This window comes from Leucopleurus acutus (genome assembly GCF_964270905.1).
Source record: "Leucopleurus acutus genome assembly, chromosome: 12".
Classification (NCBI taxonomy): domain Eukaryota; kingdom Metazoa; phylum Chordata; class Mammalia; order Artiodactyla; family Delphinidae; genus Leucopleurus; species Leucopleurus acutus.
In genome coordinates this window covers 45,876,566-45,901,689 of record NC_139154.1, presented here as the reverse complement: position 1 = coordinate 45,901,689, position 25,124 = coordinate 45,876,566, and the positions used below count along the sequence as shown (strand labels likewise).

The following is a 25,124-nucleotide window of genomic DNA, read 5'->3' as shown; positions in this document are numbered from 1 at the left end:
CTCTTTCAGTTACCTAACACAGTGCTCGTAGATGTGATATGTTCACATTCAATATGAAAGCATCCATTATTACTGATGCTCATTTTGAATACTAAGAATGAATATTCTTTTACTGTTATTTTTCCCATTGCTTGTCTCCCACCTTGACTAGAATAGGACCCATGCCTTATCCTTCACTTTTACCTACCATTGACAAAGTGCAAGGCCTTGCATATAGCAGATTTGTAATTTAATGATTAAATATTTATTGAAATACTGGAAAACTGTTAGAATTATAAGACAATTTAACAAGGTGCCTGGATACAAAATCAGCATATAAAAATCAGCAACTTTACTGTATATCAAAAGTATTTATTTAGAAAATAAGGGGGAAAAAGGTCTCATTCACATCAGCATTCTCATTGTTAAATGAACAAAGAAGAAATGCACAGCCATAAAACTTTACTGATTGACATAAAAGATTCCTGGATAAGTAGATACATATTATATTCCTGAATGAACTTGCTCAATATTTTAAAGATGTTATTTAGTTCTCTACTAATTCATCCATATATTCAGTTTTATTCAGGTTTCCTTAAATGAAAATTGACAGATAATTCACAAATTAACCTAGAAGAGAAAATACACAACATGAGCCAAGACTTAAAAAGAAAAAACATTGGTGGGGGGAGGAGTCTAGCCCTATCATATACCGAAACATGAGTTATGAAAAGGTATAGTACCTAAAATAATGTATTATTGATCCAAAATAGAAACAGAACACTGGAACTAAATAGAGAGTCTAGAAACAAGCATATATATATATATATATATATATATATATATATATATATATATGGCAATTTAGGATTAGATAAAGTTGGCATTTAACATCAGTGGGGAAGGGATGGGCTTTCGATAGTTACTATCTCTTCATTAAGTGATTTGAGGGATAGTTGAAAGGGGGGTGAAGAAGCTCTTTACCTCACTCTACGCAGATATAAATTCTAGGTAAAGTGGGAGGCTAAACATAAAATATAACTCTAGAAAAAAATGTTACAGAGGAAAACATTTTTATAATTTTGGTGTCAGAAAAGTCTCTTCAAACAATACATAGAGCTATGAAGGAAAATAGTTTTTGATGAAATAAAAATGAAAAACTTTTTCATGATGAAAGATGTCATAAACAGTAAAAAAAAAAAAAAATTGAAATATGTATGATACAACAAGAATTTAGAGCTTCTACAAATCAGAAACTAAGACAAGCCAATAGGAGGAAAAAGCCAGCAAAGGTTGAGACGAGACAGTTCAAGATGATGGCTGATAAATGTAAGTAGATGGCCATATAAATAAATGTTTATCTAATTTCAGTAGTTGTCAAGAAAATACAAATTAAAGTGACAATAAGAATTTTTTTGCCAGTTAGCAAAAATGAAAAATGAGTGATAAAATCTCCAAAATTTACAAGCAGCTCCTGCAGCTCAATATCAAAAAAAAAAACAACCCAATCCAAAAATGGGCAGAAGACCTAAATAGACATTTCTCCAAAGAAGACATACAGATTGCCAACAAACACATGAAAAGATGCTCAACATCACTAATATTAGAGAAGTGCAAATCAAAACTACAATGAGGTATCACCTCACACTGGTCAGAATGGCCATCATCAAAACATCTACAAACAATAAATGTTGGAGAGGGTGTGGAGAAAAGGGAACCCTCTTGCACTGTTGGTGGGAATGTAAATTGATACAGCCACTATGGAGAACAGTATGGAGGTTCCTTAAAAAACTAAAAATAAAATTACCATACAACCCAGCAATCCCACTACTGGGCATATACCCTGAGAAAACCATAATTCAAAAAGACTCATGTACCACAATGTTCACTGCAGCTCTATTTACAATAGCCAGGACATGGAAGCAACCTAAGTGTCCATCAACAGATGAATGGATAAAGAAGATGTGGCACATATATACAATGGAATATTACTCAGCCATAAAAAGAAATGAAATTGAGTTATTTGTAGTGAGGTGGGTGGACCCGGAGTCTCATACAGAGTGAAGTAAGTCAGAAAGAGAAAAACAAATACTGTATGCTAACACATATATATATGGAATCTAAAAAAAAATTGTTCTGAAGAACCTAGGGGCAGGACAGGAATAAAGACGCAGATGCAGATGTAGAGAATGGACTTGAGGACACGGGGAGGGGGAAGGGTAAGCTGGGATGAAGTGAGAGAGTGGCATGGCCATATATACACTACCAAATGTAAAATAGATAGCTAGTGGGAAGCAGCCGCATGGCACAGGGAGATCTGCTTGGTGCTTTGTGTCCACCAAGAGGGGTGTGATAGGGAGGGTGGGAGGGAGACGCAAGACGGAGGAGAAATGGGGATATATGTATAGCTGATTCACTTTGTTATACAGCAGAAACTAACACACCATTGTAAAGCAATTATACTCCAATAAAGATGTTTAAAAAAAAAAGAAAAATGAGTGATAGTATCTGGTGATAGGGATATGCAGAAACAGGTAATTTGGTGTCATTGTTACTGGTACAGCTTTTTGGAAGGGCAGTTTGGCAGTTTCTGTCCAAATTTAAAGTGTGCACATCCTTTTACATAGCAATTCTTTCACCTCCTAGCCTTTTAAAATACCTCCTTGTGTGTGTTAAAATGTACATACAAGTATGTTTATGGCAGCATTTTTATTTAATAGTAGAAAATCAGAAACAACCTAAATGGCAATCAAAAAGGGAATAGTTACATAAATTACGGAATACCCATAATGTGGACTACCAGGGAGCAATTTTAAAGAATGAACTAGATCTAGATGTCTTTAATGGTGAGATGTGTTATTAAATTTAAAACAAGTTGCCAAGCAGTGTAGACGGCGTGATCCCATTAAAGCCCCATGGAAATGCTGAATATGCACATATCCAGTACCTAAGAGGGGGGTAGGAGTTGAGATGAAGAGAGACTTCTTTACTCTTTACTCTATATGCTTCATTTTATTTGAATTTTGTACTAGATTTCTGTACTTTAAAAAATACAATAAAGTTTTAAAATATGTACAGTTGACGGTTGAACAACGTGGGTTTGAACTGTACAGGTCCACTTCTGTGCAGATTTTTTTCAATAAGTAAATACTACAGTACTACACAGATCCGTGGTTGTTGAATCCAAAGACTTAGAACTGGGGATATGGAGGAACTGCACCCACGTATGCTGAGGGCCAACTGCAAGTTATACTTAGATTTTCAACAGAGCAGAGGGCCACCCTCCAATTGTTGTTCAAGGGTCAGCTGTATTTAAATAGATGGTAAGATTGCTATCTTAATTTATTGAAATGTAATCTGTATCATATATTTCCATCCAGTTTTTTCATCCTTGCCTAAATGTGTAAGAAAAGGTCACATAAAATGAAGCTCTCTGTTCCTACCTCCTAAAATAATACCACTGAATGATCCAGTTAGTAATATTTATTGAGTCCTTGTAGTGAATATTCCCCTATTCTTGGTAGCACTGAGAATAAATAGAAAGCTACTTTAACAATAGGTGCTATTAATTGAGTATTTACTATGGGCCAGACTCTGTACTAATGGCTTTATATCATCACCTCATATATGAGGTGGGTGATATAATGCCCATTGAATAGGAGAGCCTACGGATCAGATTGGTGAAGCAACTTACCCAAAGTGGAGCGTCACTTCAAGTTCTAGTACTTTTGAGTACAGAACCATTGCTTATAACATTTCCATATGAGGGTCTTCCAAGATATGATCCGAAAAAGGGAAATGACTGCTGATTGTTTATTCCCTTGAGTTGATCCACCTTATGTGTGTATAGCCTTTGGCTCTCTAGTTATACCAATTTGACCAGACAGTAAATGTTAATTACTGGTAATGACCGGAACTGCTACCAAATGTAAACTGTATGATGTTTGTATTTCAGATTTAGGAGTCGGTTTACTTCATAAAAAATCATTAGAAAAGGAAGAATTATGCCAAAGACTTAAAGAACAATTAGATGCTCTTGAAAAAGAAACTGCATCTAAGCTATCAGAAATGGATTCATTTAACAATCAACTAAAGGTATTTATCTTCTATTATATTCATTTTTAGTTAGCTGCCTTTTACCTTCCTTATTGTGATTTAATTGAATAAATAACTGAAGCTATTATTGTTATATGTAGTACATTTCATAATTTATTTTATAATTTGAGCTATACCAGAATTGCAGGATTGTTTTTAATGTTCTCTGTGTATTATAAACATTGAGTCGTGTAAATAAACTTATAATTTACCATAGTTTCCAGTTTTTGATGACTGTTTTTATTGGCATCTATACATTTTCTTTTTTTTTCTTTTTTTTTTTTTTTTTGTGGTACGCGGGCCTCTCACTGTTGTGGCCTCTCCCGTTGTGGAGCACAGGCTCCGGACGCACAGGCTCAGCGGCCATGGCTCACAGGCCCAGCCGCTCCGCAGCATGTGGGATCTTCCCGGACCGGGGCACGAACCCGTGTCCCCTGCATTAGCAGGCGGACTCTCAACCACTGCGCCACCAGGGAAGCCCGCATCTATACATTTAAAAAATAATTACCTAATATTAGGATTAGATTAGATTAGATTTGTCAGTATTAGATCTCAGCCAGAATGATCTTAGGCAAATTTGAAAATGGGAAATATGGAAAATTTTAAATAGTCCAGGTTGTAGAGGCTCTTTTAACACACTAAGTTCTTTTTTTTTTTTTTACAATTTAATTAACCTTTGTGAAATAATGCCATAACCAATGAAATCCAAAGCATAATTTGGCACTAAAAATTTTGCATGAAAAGTAGATTCATGATCCATTATTTGCTGCAGTGGCAGAACAGATGTCCAAAACGTATACCATATGCTTATCATTCTGTTCAGTGTTAGTTGTATACTGAAGCCATGCCCGTGAAAGAAAATATTAAAAGCTAGCAACCAGAGTAATGGCATATGATTAAAATTTGGGACTAGTTTCAGTTACTCCCTTGCTAATGAAGCATGAAGTTTTTAGAGCATAATGTATTACAGAGCTTTTCAGGCAGCTCTCTGTCTCTTCGTGTGACTTTCATTTTGCTGACTTATTTAGAGTAATGTTACACCAACCATAGAGTAAACAGAATGGTAAAAGAAACCATGGTGGCTTCAGTTAAGAAAGGGAAGTTTGAGGTGAATAATGTAAATAATACATTCTACCCAAGCATATATTCTGTAGAAAAAAAAATTAAAGAAAACCAAATAATTTGTCGTTGATGGACAGACAAACCAGCCAAGTTATCTTCCCTACATTATTTTTTTTTAAATCTGTACATAGTTTAATTGGCTTTTTATCTGCCTTATCTTACAGTGTGGGAATATGGATGACTCTGTTCTTCAGTGCCTTTTGTCTCTGCTAAGCTGTCTCAACAACCTCTTCCTCTTACTTAAGGTTATTTTCTAATATCTAGCTCCTTGTCTTTGAGTTACTTTACTGTTTTCTTTTTTAAAAAACTAGACTATTCTTTGCATTTATCTAAATATCCTTGTTTGAAATAACATATACAGTATAGACATTTTTCTTTCTGCTTGCTTAAATATCCTTCTGCTGTCTCACTGCCTGTTTGAGTCTAATGCTAGGAATCACTAGGGTTGCCCAGAGTAACCTTTCTCATGAGGAGCCCAGGACTCTGAGAAATATTTCCTGGTTCCCGTACAACATCCCTGTGAGTTGGGCTAACTGATGGGATGATTACTCATTCAATTAAAAGGGAAACTAAGGGAATGTGAGATTAAATTATTTACCCATATCACTGAAATTATTGTTTAAAATAAAACTTATACCTTCTGAAATCTAGTGCAAGGTTATGTCACGTATATATCAGGCTGCTTCCTAATACTGCTATAAGATTTTTCTCTAAGAAAAATCTTAAAGAACCAATAATGCAGGTGCAGCTCTAGTTTTGTCTAGTTATCAGGCCTCATATTTAGATACCCTTGCACCACAGATAAAAATGTTTAAATCATATTTATAAACAAGTAGTTCACTTTGTCATATATAGATAGCACAAAGAATATTTAAAACATTCAATGAATTCCTATTTTAATTTAGTTTAAAGAAAGTTGCTTTATATTTACCACTTGCTGACCCTAGTCGATTTTTGACTGTATTCTACTCAGTACTAAAATGGATGGCAACGGGGCAATTACATATATATACACAGTGAAGACGAGAACATAAATAGAGCTCATTTGTTACCTAAGCAAAGGTAGGGCAGTTGGAAAGATGGTATCATCCTTTCCTTTATGGTTATAGCATGAATGGCCAGATTATCTGGTCTTAGAACTTTTGCTGCAGATCACACAGAAATGTAAACCTAAGTGTTTCTTCACGTATACAGTGCAGTTTGATGATATTTGTGGACTGTACTCACACACAGAAGTCTGATTCTTCGAGTTAGCATTTGATTCTCCACAGGCTAGCAGATTATTCTTGTCTCTTGTTTTCCTTTCTTCCTTCTGCTTCCTGCCTTCCAACCTTTCACTGCTTGTTGAGGTTTCATCAGAGGCAATTTAGGAATGTAAAAGGGAATGAAACCTATACTGTCAGAGTGGTCAGGAGACCGACTGTTGTTACAGAAAGCAAGAAAAGAGGCTTTCTGTAGTCATTGGAAATGATACAGAGCAGTCAGTTAACTTAGTACTGAAAAGTATCCATTGAATTGTCAACAAGGAGACCTTTGAAGACCTTTCTGAAAGTGCCATCTCAGTTGAGTGACCAGCAGAGGCTGGATTGCGTGCGGCAGATCAGGAATGAATGGGAGCTGAGGAGGGGTGGAGTGCGTGTAAACAACTCTTTAGGAGAGTGAAAAGAGAGCATGAGGAAAACTTTGTTTGTTTAAGAAAGATGACAAAGGATACAAAGTTTCAGTTATGTAAGATGGATAAGTTGTGAAACCCACTGCACAGCATGGTGACTATAATTAGAAAATTTCAACTATACAATACAGTATTGTTAAGAGTATGTATCTTAAACATTCTCCCACAGAAAGAAAGAGAGAGAGGAAGGGAGGGAGGGAGGGAGGGAGGGAGAGAGGGAGAGGGAAAGAGAGAGGAAGGGAGGGAGGGAGGAAAGAAAGGAAAGAAAGGGGGGGAGAAGAAGAGAAGGAGCGGGGGGGGGGGGGGGTGGGGGAAGGAGGGAATGGTAACTATATGAGGAAATGAATATGTTAATTAGCTTGATTATGGTGATCATTTCACAGTGTATATGTGTATTGAAGCAGCAAATTGTATACCTTAAATATATACAGTTTTTATTTACCAATTATACTTTAATAAAGTTGAAAAATAAAAGAATAATTAGGACCACCCTTGAAAGTGGTATCACCTTTTTGTGCAGCTTATGGATACATGAGGAATGGATAGTTTCTGTTAGGACCGGAGAATAGAAATGGAGAAAATTAAGCTTTTTAGGTAACTAACCTTATCCATCTCAGTGTCTTAAAGATGATTGCCAGGCTCAAGCCAAATATTTCGTTGCTGAATTCCCAGCACCTAGAACAGTGCATGGAACATCATGTATGGCAATACACACTTGTTGAATGAATGAATGGTTTTGAATGTTCTCAGTCAGAAAATATACAGCATTTAGAGTTAGTACTGGTATATAGAGTTTATGAGAAAAAAGTAGAAAGAAATTAGTCAAAAAACAGCAGAAAACCATGTATCACAGGTTTTAGGAAAACTTCTGATTCCATGTAATTTATTCTTTTAAGTAAAGGCTATTTTTTAAATTCAAAAAAAGGAAGAAAGAAAAGAAAGACAAGACTTAAAGTAGAAGAGAGAGGAAGGGAAGGAGGAGGAAAGTGAGAGCTTGAGATTGACCGTATAAAGTAGTGATAATTGATGGAGCAAAGTCCCAAGGAAGCAGACTAAGATATAATCTGGAGCATAGATTGAAGGACAAGAGAAAAAGAATACTTCCAGTGTAACATATGGGGATAAGATAGGTGTGAAGTCGGCTAAATTTGTTGGTAGAGAGTAGGAAGTTGATAGCTTCAAAACCTAAAATCAGAAGCAAGTTAGATCATTACAAAGAGTCTTCATGGGTGGTTGAGGACATGGAATAACTCAAACTAGACTAGAAGGAGATGGATGCAGATGCAGGAAGTTTTATTGCTTTTGAGATGGAAAGATGAGGGAATTCCAGTCTCGCTTAATGAGGCAAGATTATTGGCTGGTAGTGAAAAGAATGAATGGAAGATTGGGAAATTTCAGGAGTGAAAAGTAGGTGTGAAATACACATCTTAGTGGGGGTGGGGAGTGCAAGCTTAGTAGAGGAAAACAGTAGGTGTCCTGAGCAATGTTGAATGCCTATTTGAAGTTGGAGTTCATGAATTTAAATTGAAAACAGCAGGCCTAATTGTGTCTTTTTTTTCCCCCACCAAAGTTCAGCTGTTTATGTGTAAGCATGGAAAAGGATGATGACATAGGTTAATAGATTCATACGGGTTTGAGGTTTTAATAGACATGGGCAGAGAGGGAGGAACAAGGGAGCTACAGATCTTAACACAGTAACTGTGATAAACATGAACTCTGAAATAGGTACTGGACATGAAGGGATATGAAGAGAGGAAGGGGTGCTGATGAAAGAAGAGAGGATGATGGGGTCAACAGAATGGAGGTCTCAGTGAGGTTGGAAACTTGTTGAAATGGATGTACCATATATAAGAAAAGCTTGAAGGATAAGAACTTATGTTTGGAAAATGGGATACTGATCAGTGGTAGTTCTCTTTGTGATAATGACAAGATTCAGGGTATAATAATGCAAATGAGGGATTAAATGGAGTAAAAAAAATCATTGTTGAGGAGATCAGTTGTTTTGTTTTTACTTTTTTCAGTTAAAATGAGAAGTTTTATTTTCGATGGATTTTATTTTATTTATTTATTTTATTTTTTTTAACATCTTTATTGGAGTATAATTGCTTTACAATGGTGTGTTAGTTTCTGCTTTACAACAAAATGAATCAATTATATATATACATATGTTCCCATATCTCTTCCCTCTTGCATCTCCCTCCCTCCCACCCTCCCTATCCCACCCCTCCAGGCGGTCACAAAGCACCAAGCTGATCTCCCTGTGCTATGAGGCTGCTTCCCACTAGCTATCTACCTTACGTTTGGTAGTGTATATATGTCCATGCCTCTCTCTCGCTTTGTCACAGCTTACCCTTCCCCCTCCCCATATCCTCAAGTCCATTCTCTAGTAGGTCTGTGTCTTTATTCTTGTTTTACCCCTAGCTTCTTCATGACATTTTTTTTTCTTAAATTCCATATATATGTGTTAGCATACGGTATTTGTCTCTCTCTTTCTGACTTACTTCACTCTGTATGACAGACTCTAGGTCTATCCACCTCATTACAAATAGCTCAATTTCGTCTCTTTTTATGGCTGAGTAATATTCCATTGTATATATGTGCCACATTTTCTTTATCCATTCATCCGATGATGGACACTTAGGTTGTTTCCATCTCCGGGCTATTGTAAATAGAGCTGCAGTGAACATTATGGTACATGACTCTTTTTGAATTATGGTTTTCTCAGGGTATATGCCCAGTAGTGGGATTGCTGGGTCATATGGTAGTTCTATTTGTAGATTTTTAAGGAACCTCCATACTGTTCTCCACAGTGGCTGTATCAATTTACATTCCCACCAACAGTGCAAGAGTGTTCCCTTTTCTCCACACCCTCTCCAGCATTTGTTTGTAGATTTTTTGATGATGGCCATTCTGACTGGTGTGAGATGATATCTCATTGTAGTTTTGATTTGCATTTCTCTAATGATTAGTGATGTTGAGCATTCTTTCATGTGTTTGTCGATGGATTTTATCACAATAGAAAGTTATAATCCTCCTACTGTGATGCTCTTAAACTTTATAACCTTCTTAAACCATATATACTTTTTTATAATTATGTTTTATGAAACTATACAGAAGATCTGTTGTCAAATACTTACATTTGCATAAATCCTATTTGTGTTTTTCAGTATTTTTTTCAATAATTCTGAGGCAGGAAAGGAACAGTGCCAAGGGATAATTAAGCCTTCTTATCTGTATAATATTCACTTGGAAAATTTTCCTCCAGTGTGCTGAAATACATATGTTTAGCCCCAAGAATGAACATTGAGAATGCTTTTGAATTCATAGTTTCTGGTCACTTAGAATGACTTAGCAGAGCTGCCCAAGTCCTATCAGCACCCTGGACACCAGTTCTTACAGTTTTCAACTCAGCATCAGATAAACCACATGCTCTTAGTTGTTACTTGACTGACATTTCCCAGGTTACTATTTCAATCCCTACCTTTCTTTTTTTTTTTTTTTTTTAAACATCTTTATTGGAGTATAATTGCTTTACAATGATGTGTTAGTTTCTGCTGTATAACAACGTGAATCAGCTATACATATATCCCCATTTCTTCTCCGTCTTGCGTCTCCCTCCCACCCTCCCTATCCCACCCCTCTTGGTGGACACAAAGCACCAAGCGGATCTCCCTGTGCCATGCGGCTGCTTCCCACTAGCTGTCTGTTTTACATTTGGTAGTGTGTATATGTCCATGCCACTCTCTCACTTCGTCCAGGCTTACACTTCCCCCTCCCCGTGTTTGAGGAGATCAGTCTGAGTTGAGGTTTTGATGGGGTCATCTACATTGATGTCAAAGACTGGAAGAATAATGAAAATGAATGAATGAGGATCGGTGACCAGGTGATCCATAGATGACAATAAAGAGGAATGGGAGGGTGGTACTGCTGGATGTTATTCTGAGCCTCAGAAAAAGATGGAGTTTGTAAGAGTAAGAAGAAATAATCATCTAGAAATGGCAATGAAGAGCAAAGAAAATACTCAGGCCAGAAACTGGTAAACCATCCTCAACCAAGCAGTCAAATTTAACATTACCCAAATGGCAGAAGCTGACATTATGTGTCTCCTGATATGATGCGCTGAAAAAGACACATCACTTCTTTTTTTTTTTTTTTAAGACACATCACTTCTATACTATTTTTGCCAAAAATATTTCATCTGTGTAAGTGTAAGGAAATAATTAGACAAACTCAAATTGTGGTTTGATCTATAAAATAGCTGACTAACCCACACTCTAAAAATGTGAATCTCATAAAAGATGGAGGAAATCTTACAATGATGAAGTGAAGTGTATGGTCCTTGATTGGATTATGAAGCCAAAAAAAAGGCTGCTATTAAGGACAATATTTACACTATTGGGAGGGAACCTCTTTTGAATATGAATTCTGTATTAAGATTATTATGTCACTATTAAATTTCTTTAGTTTGGTACTGACATTGACACCGTAGTTACATAGAATAATGATGAAGTTCTAGGGGTGAAAGCATCAGCGTCTTCAACTTAGTCAAATTTTTTGTAGATCTGAAAGTTTACAAAATAAAAACTTGGAGAAAAATTACGTTGCAAAATGTTGTCAAATGTTTATGAAAATGAAATAGTAGAATAAGTATATTTTTAAATTATAACAAACACTGGAAGATGGAGAGGAGATAGGGGGATAGTGTAAATGAGCAGATTCCCCATATTCCATATCAGGAGTCAATAACTATTTTCTAATTCATAAGATATACTAATAATAGGATTTATTAAAGGCTTTATCTGTGACTGGCACTGTTCTAAATGTTTTACTTATATTAATTTATTTAATCCTTAATATTAACCCGTTGAGGTAGGTCCTATTATTTGTTCACATTTCACATAGGAGTAAATTAAGTTGCACAGAGGTAGCAAGCAGAAATTCAACCCAGAGAGTCAGGATTTGACCTTAAATGGCTATATTTTTGTTAAAAAGATGAAAATTTATAAGCTAAGTGTTCAACTCAAGAAGCTAGAAAAAGACTAGCGTAATAAAGGGAAAAAAGTAGAAGGAAATTAGTGAAACAGAACACAGATATTTAATACAGAGAATCAAGAAAGCCAAAATTTGACTCTCTTTATAGATTAATAAAATTATCAAACCTTTGGCAAGACTTAATTTAAAGACAAAATAAAAATAAAGGAGTGAAAAAGAGCTATAACTAAATACATTGCAAACAATAAAAGAGAAGGGACTATTATGAAAAATTTTGCACATAAATATGAAAACGTAGGTGAAATGAACAAAGCAGAATTTGCTGAAACTGGCTCAAGAAAAAGAAAATATTTAGGTAGCTCTATTGTCACAAAATATTTTAATTCCATAGTTTAAAATCTTCCCTAAAAGAGAATCCAGACCCAGAATTTTACTGAAGGAATAAATAACTCCAGTCTTATACATCTGTTTCAAAATGTAGAAGAGGGAATATTCCCAACTTATTGTATGAAACTATCATAAACCTCAAAATTTGATAAGAATAGTATGAGAAAGGATCATTATAGACCAATTTAGCATAGAGGCAAAAATTCTAAAGAATATTGAATATTGAAAGGGTGAATATTGAAGGTGGAAATTTATAAGAAGGATACTCCATTATGACCAAGTTGGATTTATCTTAGCCGTGCAAAGATGATTTGACATGTAAAACTGCTGACTGTAATTTGCCATATAAACAGATTAAAGGAGAAAAATAGTATGCTCATCTCACTAAATGCAGAAAAGGTATTTGATAAAATTTAACATCTATTCATGATGAAAAAATGAAAAAGTTATTAGCATATTAGGAATGGAAGAGAACTTCCTTAACCTGAAAAGAATGATCTGTTATTCCGTTTGATGGAGTACAATTCTTTTCGTTAAGTGCAGATTGTTTACTTCTTTTCAGTTAACTGATAGTTTTTTTTTTAATTGAAGTATAGTTGATTTACAGTGTTGTGTTAATTTCTGCTGTACAGCAAAGTGATAGTTAACTGATAGATTTAACCAGGACCTCCTGGAAGCGTAACTTAGAGGAGTGAGTCTAATGATAAGAATTTCTAGGATCATTGTAAGTCAGGCAGAGGAAATGTTTTTGAGAAGCCCTGTGGTGCTCTTCAAATCGTATTAATATGCATAGACTGTGGTTTATGTATTTTCATTCATCCAGTAAATACTAATTAAATAACTACACTGTACCAGGCTCTCTCTTGGGTGGGGATACCTTGGTGAAAGACAGTTCTGTTGTCAAGAAACTCACTCCAGTGGAGACAGTCATATAGTCAGAAGACGCTGCCTGTGATAGGGGAATGCACAGAACGTCTTGGGGAGCACAAGGAAGCTCGTTAATTCACACACTGGAGGAATGGGCTAATGAAGGAAGACTTGGAACAGTATTTTTAAAGGACAAGTTAGAGGGCTAACCTTAGAGCCATATTAAGATCAGACATTAATTTGACTCCTCTTCACTCTCCTTTTAAACTTATAATTCTGTTTATGACTTCAGCCAATAATATAGCTAATATTTACTGAGGACTTACTATGTGCCCTGCCCTATTGTAAGCACTTTATGTGTATTAACCCGTTCAGTCCTCATAGCAGTTTATGAGGCATGTACTATAATTAACCCCATTTTACGATGAGGAGACTGTTAAGTTACTTTCCTAAGATTACTCAGCTAGTCACAGATAGAGCCTGATTCAGACCTTGGCGTTCTTATTCCAGACCAGTGCTCCATGTGCCCTTATCACTAAACCACACTGTTTCTCCACAGATTGTAACCATTGTAGCCTTCCGCTTTTCAATAGAGTTGTTTGGTTTTTTTTTTAAACGATTTTTTTGATGTGGACCATTTTTAAAGTCTTTATTGATTTGTTACAATATTGCTTCTGTTTTACGTTTTGGTTTTTTGGCCGCGAGGCATGTGGGATCTTAGCTCCCTGACCAGGGATCGAACCTGCACCCCCTGCATTGGAAGGCGAAGTCTTAACCACTGGACCGCCACGAAGTCCCATCAATAGAGTTTAGAGAAAGGTGCAACAAAGAGAACTACAGAAGCTGAGATCTGTGAAAACTTTGCTATGAATGTAGTATTTGTATTCTTGTTGTCTTAAGCTGCAAGTCTTGATCTTAGACATTTTGGGCATAGTCTCTGGATACCACGTTTTCTCAGACTAGAGCTACCATTTTAATCAAGTTAAAAGGGTTTACCTATAAAATATTAAGAAGTAGAGCTTAGGTTGTTTTCATTTGTTTGTGGTTTGGAGTTTTGTTTTTGTGTGTAGATAGATGCCCCAAGACATCTTCTACCAAAAAATTCTATCTAAATGTTGTTGAAGCTCCCACCTTTGCCATGAAGTCTCTTTTGTTTACTTTAGGTTTTTGTGGGAGTTTTTTGGGTTTTTTTCCTCTTCCTTATCCCAGGCTTTTTCTACTCCCTTGTTCAGGATTCTATAGATTCCAAGTAAAAGAAATTCAGTTCAAAATAGTTAAGCTGAAAAGAGTGGTTATTGCAAGAGTACTGAGACCATTGACTGAATCAGTAGACGGGGCAGTTCCTAGACACGGGAATGAAGTTGGAGATTTGGTTCCCCCAGCACTCCCTCTCTCTCCAACTCTATCTCTAATCTTTGCTTCTCTCTTTCCTGTTTTGACTTCATTCCTACCCCTGATGGCCTCACTAGGAAGTGGGGCAGCTCCAGGTTTACCTTATCCCATTTTAATGAGTTTAGTGAAGGAAAGACTTCTTTCTCCCCTCTTCAATATATCTGAATCCCGGGAAGGGCTTGTGGCCCAGCCTGGATCATGTGCACATCCTTTGAACCAGTCATTCTTGCCAGGGAGGTGAGGTGCTGTGATTGTTTTAGATCCAGTGACCACACTTGGGTGGGAGTTAGGAGCACTCAATCTGACAGACTCATCAAAACCACATAGAAGGGTGGGATTGGGGGGCAAATCAGCTTCCCAAAAGGAGGAAGGGTGCAGTTAGCAGAAGAGGGAAAGGAAATGCTGAACAGATAGTCACAAGTTTCTGCGAAGACACTTACCTATATCCCAGATTTTGGCACTTTACTTTGAGACTGAACTCTTTGAAGACAAGGACTATGGACTTGGGAGTCAAGACGGCCTTGGATTGGATCGCTGTGAACCTTTATAGCACTTTGCACAGAGCTAGATGCTCAGTAAACAATTGTTTATTTTAATCCCTGTTTGGAATAGTTTTCATTATTTTGGCCCATTCTAGTCATGGTTTTAGGTAGACATTATCTTTTCCATTTTTAGTTATTAAATTATTTAATATATTATTATTTAAATTAAATAAATATTGAATAATTATTGAATAATTGCTTCTGTGTTTAGTTCACTATTTTACTGGGTGAAAGTTATGGGTAACTTGGTTAAACTACATGTGTCAAAAATATGACTGAGCAAAATTCCTCTTCAAATGTTAGAATAAGAAAATTGTTTCCCTGTATTTTTAATAGATTGCTTTTTTATTGAAAAGGAAGTACCAAATCAAAGAATTAGCTTGTGAAAGATTCTGTGTTCCTTAGAAATGAATTAATATAAAAGCAGATGATTTTAACATGCATTTGTCCTCATTGGCCACATACCTTAAATACTTACTGTTTTCAAGAATTTTTCAATCATCTGGATTTTTTAAGACTTTTAATCTTTTTACTTTAGTTAAACTTGCTTTATGATTTTTATCTTTTAATGCAGTTGCCACATTTTTGCATAAGACAAAAGTATTTAAATCAATGCCACGTTAACTTCTTATTTTCTCCGTAGGAACTGAGAGAAAGCTACAATACACAGCAGTTAGCCCTTGAACAACTTTATAAGATCAAACGTGACAAGCTGAGGGAAATTGAAAGAAAAAGATTAGAGCTAATGCAGAAAAAGAAACTAGAAGACGAGGCTACAAGGTAATATAGTTGATAAATTTATTATACTATATTGCTATTAGAATTCTAATTTTGTTGCCCATATTTTTAGTTTGACTATGAAAAATTAAGGGGAATAAAATGATTATCCTAAGATGCTAATTAGATTCTAAATTTTAGAAGTTCAGTCCTTCTTTTGTGGACTGAGTTTACAGTAACCAATTTTATGTTCCATTAGTGAAAAATACAGACTTTTGAGTCAGACCTGATTTAGAATTCTTGATCTACCACTTACTTTCTGGATGATCTTGGTTAAGTCACTTTACCTTTTGGAACCTCAGTTTTTCCATCTGAAAAATAGAAACATTAATGCATACCTCATAAGTAACTCAGAATTAAATAAAACTAAAGAACCAAGTATAATGTTTTGCAGGTAATAAGCACTCATTATTTCTCTCTCTCAATAATAAATCCATGACCGTTTCCTGAAAAATCATAAAAACCAAGTACTTAATTTTATAGAGTGTAATACTGAGTGTAGAAATGCCATGTTGATGCAGGCTTCTTTGTATATATCTGAGCTATATCAACTGCCTACATTTATAGCAAGGAAAAGTGAGACAGTTGTGGTATCTGAAGCTTAGAACCATTCATTTAGAGACTTTGCATGATTTTTTTTTCTATCGGTAAGATTCTATTTCTAATATGTTCCTATGTTTCTCCCAAGTTCTCTAGTGTCAGAAATTATTATAATTAGTGAACAAATATCAATAAACCAACATTTCTTTGCCCTGGAGAAGAGTAGACAATAATGTCTATGAAAGAGCTAATAGTACTGGGAAGGCAAGAAAGACACATTACCATATAGCAGGCATCTTTTCTTAATGGCTTTAGAATAACCACTTAAACACATTTTTACTGAGTGGTCACTGTTGACTACGTTGCAGGTAGTCTCTGGGTTACTCCTTGCCCCTAGATTTCTCATAATTCTAGTAGGAGAGTCAGACAGCTAAACAAATAGCTATAATATTCTTTACTCTAAGACCCCTACTTTTGTGATTCCCTAACAAGAGATCCCAGAATAATATAGACGTGGAGACAGTAAAGTTCAAATTAAGGCTTTTATTTGCCACCTAATTTGTGCCACTTAACATTGCACAAGGGAACTGTGCAGTGCAGTCCCTGTGTTAGAATTTTCTCTTTTTTTTTTCTATTTGAATTTATTCATTTTGGGCTCTCCCTTAGATATAATAAGTCCATTTCTAAAAAGTAAAATGAGTAGTTGTCAAAGAAATTGACAGACATGAAAATAAATCATCAAAATAAATCAAAATAAATTAGTCACATTCAGAATGTTCCACAAATATTATTTTAAGTCTTCTGAAGAGCATCCTCAAATAAAACAACTTTTTTTTATTCATTCATTCATTAGTAGTAAATAATCTTCTTGATTGACAGAGATGGAGACTGTCATGTGCTAGTAAGAATTTTCTGTTTACACATGCAAGTATCTTGATATCTCTCCATCATTGCTCACAATTCCTTTCAGGCCAACAGACTGTATTAGTAATACACATTTTCATTTTATTCATTGTCCTTGCACATTATCCTGCTTTAGTAGAGGGAAGAAATCAGAACATGTAGAATTGGTCCAGAGCTGGGTCTTAGTACTACATCTTGATTTCTTGGCCATTTGCTCAGGTATGTTGCCTTCTCGTCCCAAGCTATTGGTAATAGTCAGGTTTTCACATTGTAGATGTGGCCTCTTTGTCCAACTTCTGAAGCATCTTCTGGCCGTGGACCAGTTTCTCATCCACAAACACGCACATAGAAACTTTACCAAAATTTAATTTTTTATTCTCTTAACTCTCTAGTCTTTATCCCAGTAAATATGTGGCAGGTACTCTGATAGTGGTGTTTATAATGCTATGGGAATTTAAATAAAGGTAGGTTGGGTCATCCTAGGCATGGGAGAGTGTCAGGGAAAGTTGCTGAGAACTGGGAAAGGGAATATTGGTCGGAATTGCTTATGGACTGCAAGAGAAGCATGCCTCTCAAAGGAGAGCTGGATGTCAGTTATAGAAAGTGCTAGAGAAAGCACTCTGCAAAGTGATAGAGGGCGTAGGAGGATTTGCAAAGGGTTGAGAGGAAATTAGTTGTGGGATAATGAACCAGGAGTATGAAGTATAAGACATTTGGGGGATGAGGGGGAAGGGTTCATGACTGAGTGGGTGTACAGTTTTTGGAATTATCCAGGATTTCCAAATTCCTCCAGGAATTATAGGAATAGAGATATGGAATTAAGCCAAGACTTTCACCTTGGTGGGGCATAAATGCCCCCAAATCCTAGGGATGCATCCAGTCACAATCTTCATAGCCCCTGATAATGTGTGCTGAGACTTGAAGAAGGTGCTAATTAGCGGTGACTGCTCTGCCTCCAGTAAGATCATAAAAAGTATATGCAAGAAGAACTCCAGTGAGCATTAATTCTAATACTAAGACAACTAAGCTGATCTTAGACCATCTTGACCAGCTAGAAACCAAGCTGCAGCTATATCAAATGTCATAGAAACATGTACAGAAGTATGGACCTATAGAGGAAAAATGCTCTATTATCTAAAATCTAACAAATGAAAAAGACTTTTAAGTGATAATATAAGAAGTAGATAATCTGTCCAGCAGCATTTCCTATTTTCACAGCAATGACTCAATCCTGAAAACAGGGATTAGCTAGGATAGTGGGAATAAGAGTTTGACAGCAGTCCTTGTGAAGAATCTGGAGACAAGGGAAGGAAATTTAGATATAATTTTTAGATTCGTTTTCTGAACAGTTCCATTACAGTTTTTTTCCACTTTTTTTCTTGGGTTTGGGAGGTTGGCTGGCAGGAAGAAATTTGAGAGTGTGAGAAATTGTTAGTCATACTCCCTAGCTCATCTGCTTGTGCTTAGTTTCTCTCTTGATTAATTGATTGATTAATTGGTTTTCCCCTTCAGCCCTGACCCCCATGGTTTCTCCACACCCCCCTACTAATATGTCTTTGCTATATATAATAAATATATAACTATATAAGATTGTATTTTTTTTTTAAATTTTGTTATTTTTGGCTGTGTTGGGTCTTCGTTGCTGCACGCGGGCTTTCTCTAGTTGCGGCAAGCAGGGGCTACTCTTTGTTGCGGTGTGCGGGCTTCTCATTGCCATGACTTCTCTTGTTGCGGAGCACAGGCTGTAGGCGCATGGGCTTCAGTAGTTGCAGCACACGGGCTCAGTAGTTGCAACATGTGGGCCCTAGAGCACGCAGGTTTCAGTAGTTGTGGTGCATGGGCTCAGTAGTTGTGACGCACAGGCTCTAGGGTGCACGGCTTCAGTAGTTGTGACCCATGGGCTCAGTAGTTGTGGCGCACGGGCTTAGTTGCTCCGCTGCATGTGGGATCTTCCTGGCCCAGGGCTCAAACCTGTGTCCCCTGCATTGGCAGGCAGATTCTCAACCACTGCGCCACCAGAGAAGTCCCTGAGATTATATTTAAACATATAAGAAATGTGTAATTTTTCTTTAGTTTGTCAGGAACAAGATCTTCTATTACATTTTTATTTTGCATAAAAAAAATTTAGGACATTATGCAGACTCTTTTTCTTTCATGTAAAGGAAAGCAAAACAAGGAAAAGAAAACTTATGGAAAGAAAATCTTAGAAAGGAGGAAGAAGAAAAACAAAAGCGACTCCAAGAAGAAAAAACACAAGAAAAAGTTCAAGAAGTGGAGTGGAAAGCTGAGGAGAAACAAAGTAAGGATAAGGATGAAAATAATTGATTTGATTTTTCTGAAACAGAGCAACAAAAGCAAAAAGAAAAAAGTAGACTCTGATGAGGTTCAAAAAAAGAAGAAAATTAAAATGAATGCTAATCCTTAGAGTCAGAAAAGACCTTTGCCTAAATTAAACTTGGATGAGAAGTTCGTGGGTTTATTAAAACAAACTGAGGGAAAAAAAAAAAAAGAAAAAACAGACTGAGGGTAGAAATCTTAAAGCGACACAAAGAAAAGAAGATAGGCGTCACTAACAGTGCATAAACCCTGACACAGTTTTCATAATTGAAGTAAATAGTTTAAAATATTTTATTCCACCAGTGTAACTAAACTGTTTATTTTAATGAAGCAACAGTAAAGTTTTAAGTCTTTGCACACTGAAATTTTCTCAGAAGATATACATTGTTTTTGATACACCCCAGAGTGCATTTCTAAAATACTTTAAATATTATTGTATTTCTTCTGAATGCACAAACCTTTGAATCCTTATTAATGATACAATGTGTTGAAATTTTTCTAAGTTAAAGCATTTATTCTACAAATGAGCAAAGTAAAATATTTTTTATCTATTGTCAAGTACACTTGTGAACTCTTGTACTGTTTTTTTTTTTTTAAGAACCGCACTGATACATCTGTAGTCAACCCTGTTTACTGACTAACCTTCTGTCTGTGATCTCCCTTTTGTGCTCTTCTTCCCTGTGATATTCTGACCTTCGCAGATCAAATTAAGCCTCTTGGAACTTAGTCTCCCTCCACTTGACAATTACCACCCCACCTTCCTTCATCCATGTGCGTGGCACACCCTGCAAGCCATCTCTTTGTTTTACTGACTCCTACTTAAGACGAATATCCTTGTTTGTTTTTATATTGATTCTGTGACTATTGAAAATATTTAAATTCTAACAAGCCTATATTAAATGGATTTTCATGATACTGTTTGCAGTTTTTTTCTTTTCAAGCTCTTTATTGAGTCATAGCAAAGATGTGTATATATGAAAGAAGCAGATAATGACAATTATCTTCTCTTTAGGTGAGCCAGCCGGTGCTTTGGTAAATTACAGAGCATTATATTGCTTTGAAGCAAGGAACCATGACGAAATGAGTTTTAATTCTGGGGATATAATACAGGTAGGAAACAAAATCTTTTTTTCTTATGAATAAGCTGAATGCAATGTACTATATTACTTTCTATAATAATATTGAGTATACTATTATATAGTGGTTTACCATTTTAAAAATATACCTTAAGCATTACCTCATTTGGTTCTTATGACATACCACAGAGCTGCATAGGACAGTTATTATTACTGCCATATTCTAGGTAGGAAGACTTAACACAAGTTGTAACTGTCAGCAGCACACTGCCAATGTGGAGTGCAAGTACATGTCTTTTGATTTCCAAATCCAGTGTTCTTTCCACTCTGCCATACTGCTTTATGTCATAAAAGGTGATATTTTGTTATTTTAATAAATTACCAATGAAATTTGGGGGAGCTGGTTATTTTCTGGCAACCATTAAAAGAGTTGAAGGAGTTAAGTTCTGTAGCTCTAATTAGATGCAGACCCTTGTTCCTTGGAACAGAAAGATTTTTATTGTATAATCACAAATGATGTAAAATGAATGAATAAGAGAAGATGCAGGGAATAGCATTTGACAGAGCTATGTGATTTACAGGCTTTAGAAGCATACCGACTTCGATTTTAATCCTGGCTTCAGTTTTCTTCTTAGTAAATAAAGGCAGTATTACTTAGAATACCTAGCCAGTGTCTGTTTTCTTTTTTAACCTGCACTGTCACCAGTTTGATGTATTTTATCAGTTAGGTAGCAAATGTTTAATGATACTTGGAATAGGGTTTACCAGAACCATCTATTCAAATGCTCAAGACAATCCCCAGCTATACATTCCTTCTGTTGCCATTGCCACACTGACAGTGCCATAGCTGCTCCTCAGCTGAGGAGCTTGAGTCCATAGTCTTCTGGCCCTGCCGTTCCTCCTCTTCTACTTGGTGATGATGAGGTAGTGTCCAAGAGTGAAGCAATGTAGCCTAGCTCTGTTTGGTCAAGAGCTTACTTATATTTTTGGTTATATCTTTTATTTGTTTCAGCAAATACTTGTTGGGAGCTATGATAGGCTAGGGATATAGTGAACAAGACAGTCTCTGCTCTTAGTGAGTTTATGGTTTAATGAGAAAGACACATCCTAAAGAAGTAGAGGAAGAAAGGGTGTAGACTGCTTCCAGCTTTAGAGCAGACGTCTCCCACAGTCAGAGAGCCAGTCTGGTGGTAGTGACAGCAGGAACGTAATGTTAGCTGGAGTTTCTTGAGCGCTTGTATTCTCTGCCGAATCTTTGACATAAAGAATGAGTCATGAGTTACTACCAGATACCTGATTTGGACAGCTTGGTTGATAATGGTGTTCATTCATTAAGACAGAAAGATTAGAAGGAGGAAATTTAAGTGGGAATTATAATGAGTTCAGTTTGGGATGAGTTTCAGATTTCTAGGCAGCAGTTGGATATCCAGAGATATCTAGAGGCCAGTTTGGATGTCATCATTGTGTTGTGATGGTTATTGAAGATGACAAGATGACTGTGGCAGAGCTCATCCAAGGGTGTAATAAAGAAGGGGGAAGATGACTGAGGATGCAATCCCTGAAAAGCACGGACATGGAAGGGATTGTTAGAGGAGGGGGAGCCATAAAAGAATGACTAGAGGTAGGAACAAAACAGAGTTTAGTGTCAGGGACATTTGAGATGAGTGGTCCACATGTAAAATAAGACAGTACTAAAAACATAACCATTAGATTAACAACAGCACAGTTATTGTTAACCTTGAGGAGAAGAGTATTAGTTGAGTGGAGTGGTGGGGGAAGAAGCCAGATTTCAGTGAGTTGAGGAACAGTTGGAAGGGAGGAAGAGGAGACAGTGAATATATGAAACTCTCTGAAGGAGCTTGACTTTTGAAAGAGGGGAGGGAGCAAAGGTGGTAAATAATGAGGAATGTGGGTTGAGGGAAGTTGTTCTTGTTTTTTGTGTTTTAACTTGGCAGAAGCTTGAGCAAGTTTAAATAATAGAAAGGATCTGCAGAGGAAAAGGGTTAATGATACCAGAAAGAATAAATCACCAATGGAGGGAGGTGTTTTTTCTAATTAAAATGTAATTTACATTGAGTGAAGTACACAACCATAAGTGTACAGCTCAAATAATTTGTACATGTATATAGATCTTTGAAACCACCACTCAATTCAACATACAGAACACAGAGCACTCAGGAAGGCACCTCATGCCTCACTGTCAGACCTCTCTGTTCTGACCAATGGATGGAGAGGAGGAAGATTCATGATAATCTTGAGGGCTTGGGGTCTATAGCACAGGAAGAGGGAGAGGTGGAAGGGCTAGATACATTTTCCTTCGTGATTGGAGGGCTGGACGAAGGGATGGATGGGATCATAACTTGTGCTGAGGTAGAGGTGAGGTCAAATCTGAGGGCTTCTGTATTGTTGGTAAGATAGGAGGCAACATCTGGTCAACTTAATGAATGAAGGTGGCTGAGGAGGTTTGAGTGAAAGTGAAAAAGATGATAAATTCCACTGAACCATGGCAACATTTTTCATGACAACCTATTTTTCTATCCTTAGCTGTTAATGATATTTTTGAAGTAATAGTTTCCCTAGGCCTGTGAGAATTTATGTAAATTTTTCTAGTTTAACTCTCTATGTAAATTGACAACTAGAAATCAATTAGAATTATAAACGACAGGTATGAAATTGGTTAAAATTGACCCCTTACAGAGCCAACCTGGTCTAACTCTGAATAATAAATGATTGGACCTTTTCTTCTTCAGAAGGTTGAAAACATTAGGAAATAGTATTAAAGAAATTTTGCTTTTAAAAGTTTGTAAGAAAAGGAGGAAGTGAGTGTTTGAATGCCAGTACTCATACCTTTCAATGATTCCTTGCCTTTAGACCAAATATTTAAATCAGGTTTAGGTTGCATATTCCTCAGGGTTTATTATGTTCTTGCCTTCATTTTTAGTGCTCTGGATTAGCTATTTTAAACTAGTCTTAACTAGATCTACAGGATAATATTTTATCAATGGTTCCTTTGTTCTATTTCAGAACACCATTTTATGGTAATTAGATAGTTATACTATCTGTGTAATTAACCAAAGCAGCTTAGATTGAGGGATTTTTTACATATCTCATTCATGATGTAATAAATAGCCAGACATATGGCATTAAAATGAGAATTATTTACCGTAAACACAAATGAAGTTGCCTGATAATAAATCCATTTGTTATTAATTAAACTTTGAATCTGTTGTTTATCTAATTTAGAATAGTCTATTCAAGTTAACATTTGTTGAGTTTCTAGCCATGTGCCTACTGGGGATATATAAAAATGAATAAGGAAGGCAAAGTTTAGGAAGAAAAAAGAAATATGTATAATTGTACAAAATATAATGTGATATGTTTAAATTAACCATTTAAGGAAATAAAGTGCTATAGGAACCCAGAAGATGAAGCAATAACACAACCAAATAGCATTGGGGACATTTTCCCCAAGGATAGGATGGAGAAAGGGCTCAAAGTATTATGCTTTATACTTGTTCAGAGCTTTACAGTTTACTAAGCACTTTTATAAATATTCTTAATTTAATCCTCAGAATAACCTGGAGGAAGGTAGGGCAGGTATTTTTCCCCCAAATTTATGGATGAACAAACTGAGGCTTTAGATGATATTCATTACCTTACAGCGGATTACCAGCCAGGTGGCATGGCTAAGACTGAAACATGGTTCACTTAACTCCAAAGTCTGTGTTCTTTCCCCTAAACCCGACAAAATTCTGGCAGGAGGAATATCTTGAACAAAAACACTGAGCCTGGTGTGTTTAAAGAATGTCACATAACCACTTACCTAGAATATGGGACAAATATTAGGAGATGAAGCTAGAAAGGTAAGTTGGTACTTGACAAAGAAACCACAATTTCAGAGGCCTTGAATTCTACACTAAGAAGTTTGAACTTTGAAGAGCTTAAAACTAGAGAGATGGGATCTTCTAGGATAAAAATCGTGATGGATCTGCAGTGACTCAGCATAGAATAAAAGACATCAAGATTGGAAATGGAGAAGTAAGATTTAATTTGCAGAAGACATGATTGTGTAGAAAATCCCATAGAATCTTAAAAAGAAAAAAAAACTACTAGACGTAATAAGTGAGTTTAGCAAAGTTGCAGGAAACAAGATCAATATACAGAAATTAGTTGTATTTCTACATACAAGCAATGGATATTCAGAAATTGAAATTAAAAATAACATTTACAGTAACATACAAAATATGAAATGCTTAGATATAAAACTGACAAAGGATGTACAGGACCTGTTTATTGAAAATTACAAAGTATTGTTGAGAAAAATGGAAGACCTAAATAAATGGAAAGCTATACCATGTTTATGGATTGGAAGACTCTGTATTGATAAGAAAGCAATTCTCCTCAAATTGTTCTATAGATTCAAGGCAGTTTCAATCAAACTCC

At 36.0% G+C, this 25,124-nt stretch overlaps 1 protein-coding gene across 3 annotated transcripts in view; it reads left to right on the top strand.

Moving 5' to 3' along the window:
- ITSN2 (intersectin 2) overlaps positions 1-25,124 on the top strand; it is a 159,671-nt gene that overhangs the window by 66,282 nt on the left and 68,265 nt on the right. For all 3 annotated transcript variants that reach the window (XM_082852152.1, XM_082852150.1, XM_082852151.1), the window contains exons 16-19: positions 3,935-4,074; positions 15,692-15,828; positions 19,431-19,567; positions 20,618-20,715. In XM_082852152.1, the coding sequence (XP_082708278.1) occupies positions 3,935-4,074; positions 15,692-15,828; positions 19,431-19,567; positions 20,618-20,715 (512 nt within the window). The remainder of the gene's footprint in view (positions 1-3,934; positions 4,075-15,691; positions 15,829-19,430; positions 19,568-20,617; positions 20,716-25,124) is intronic.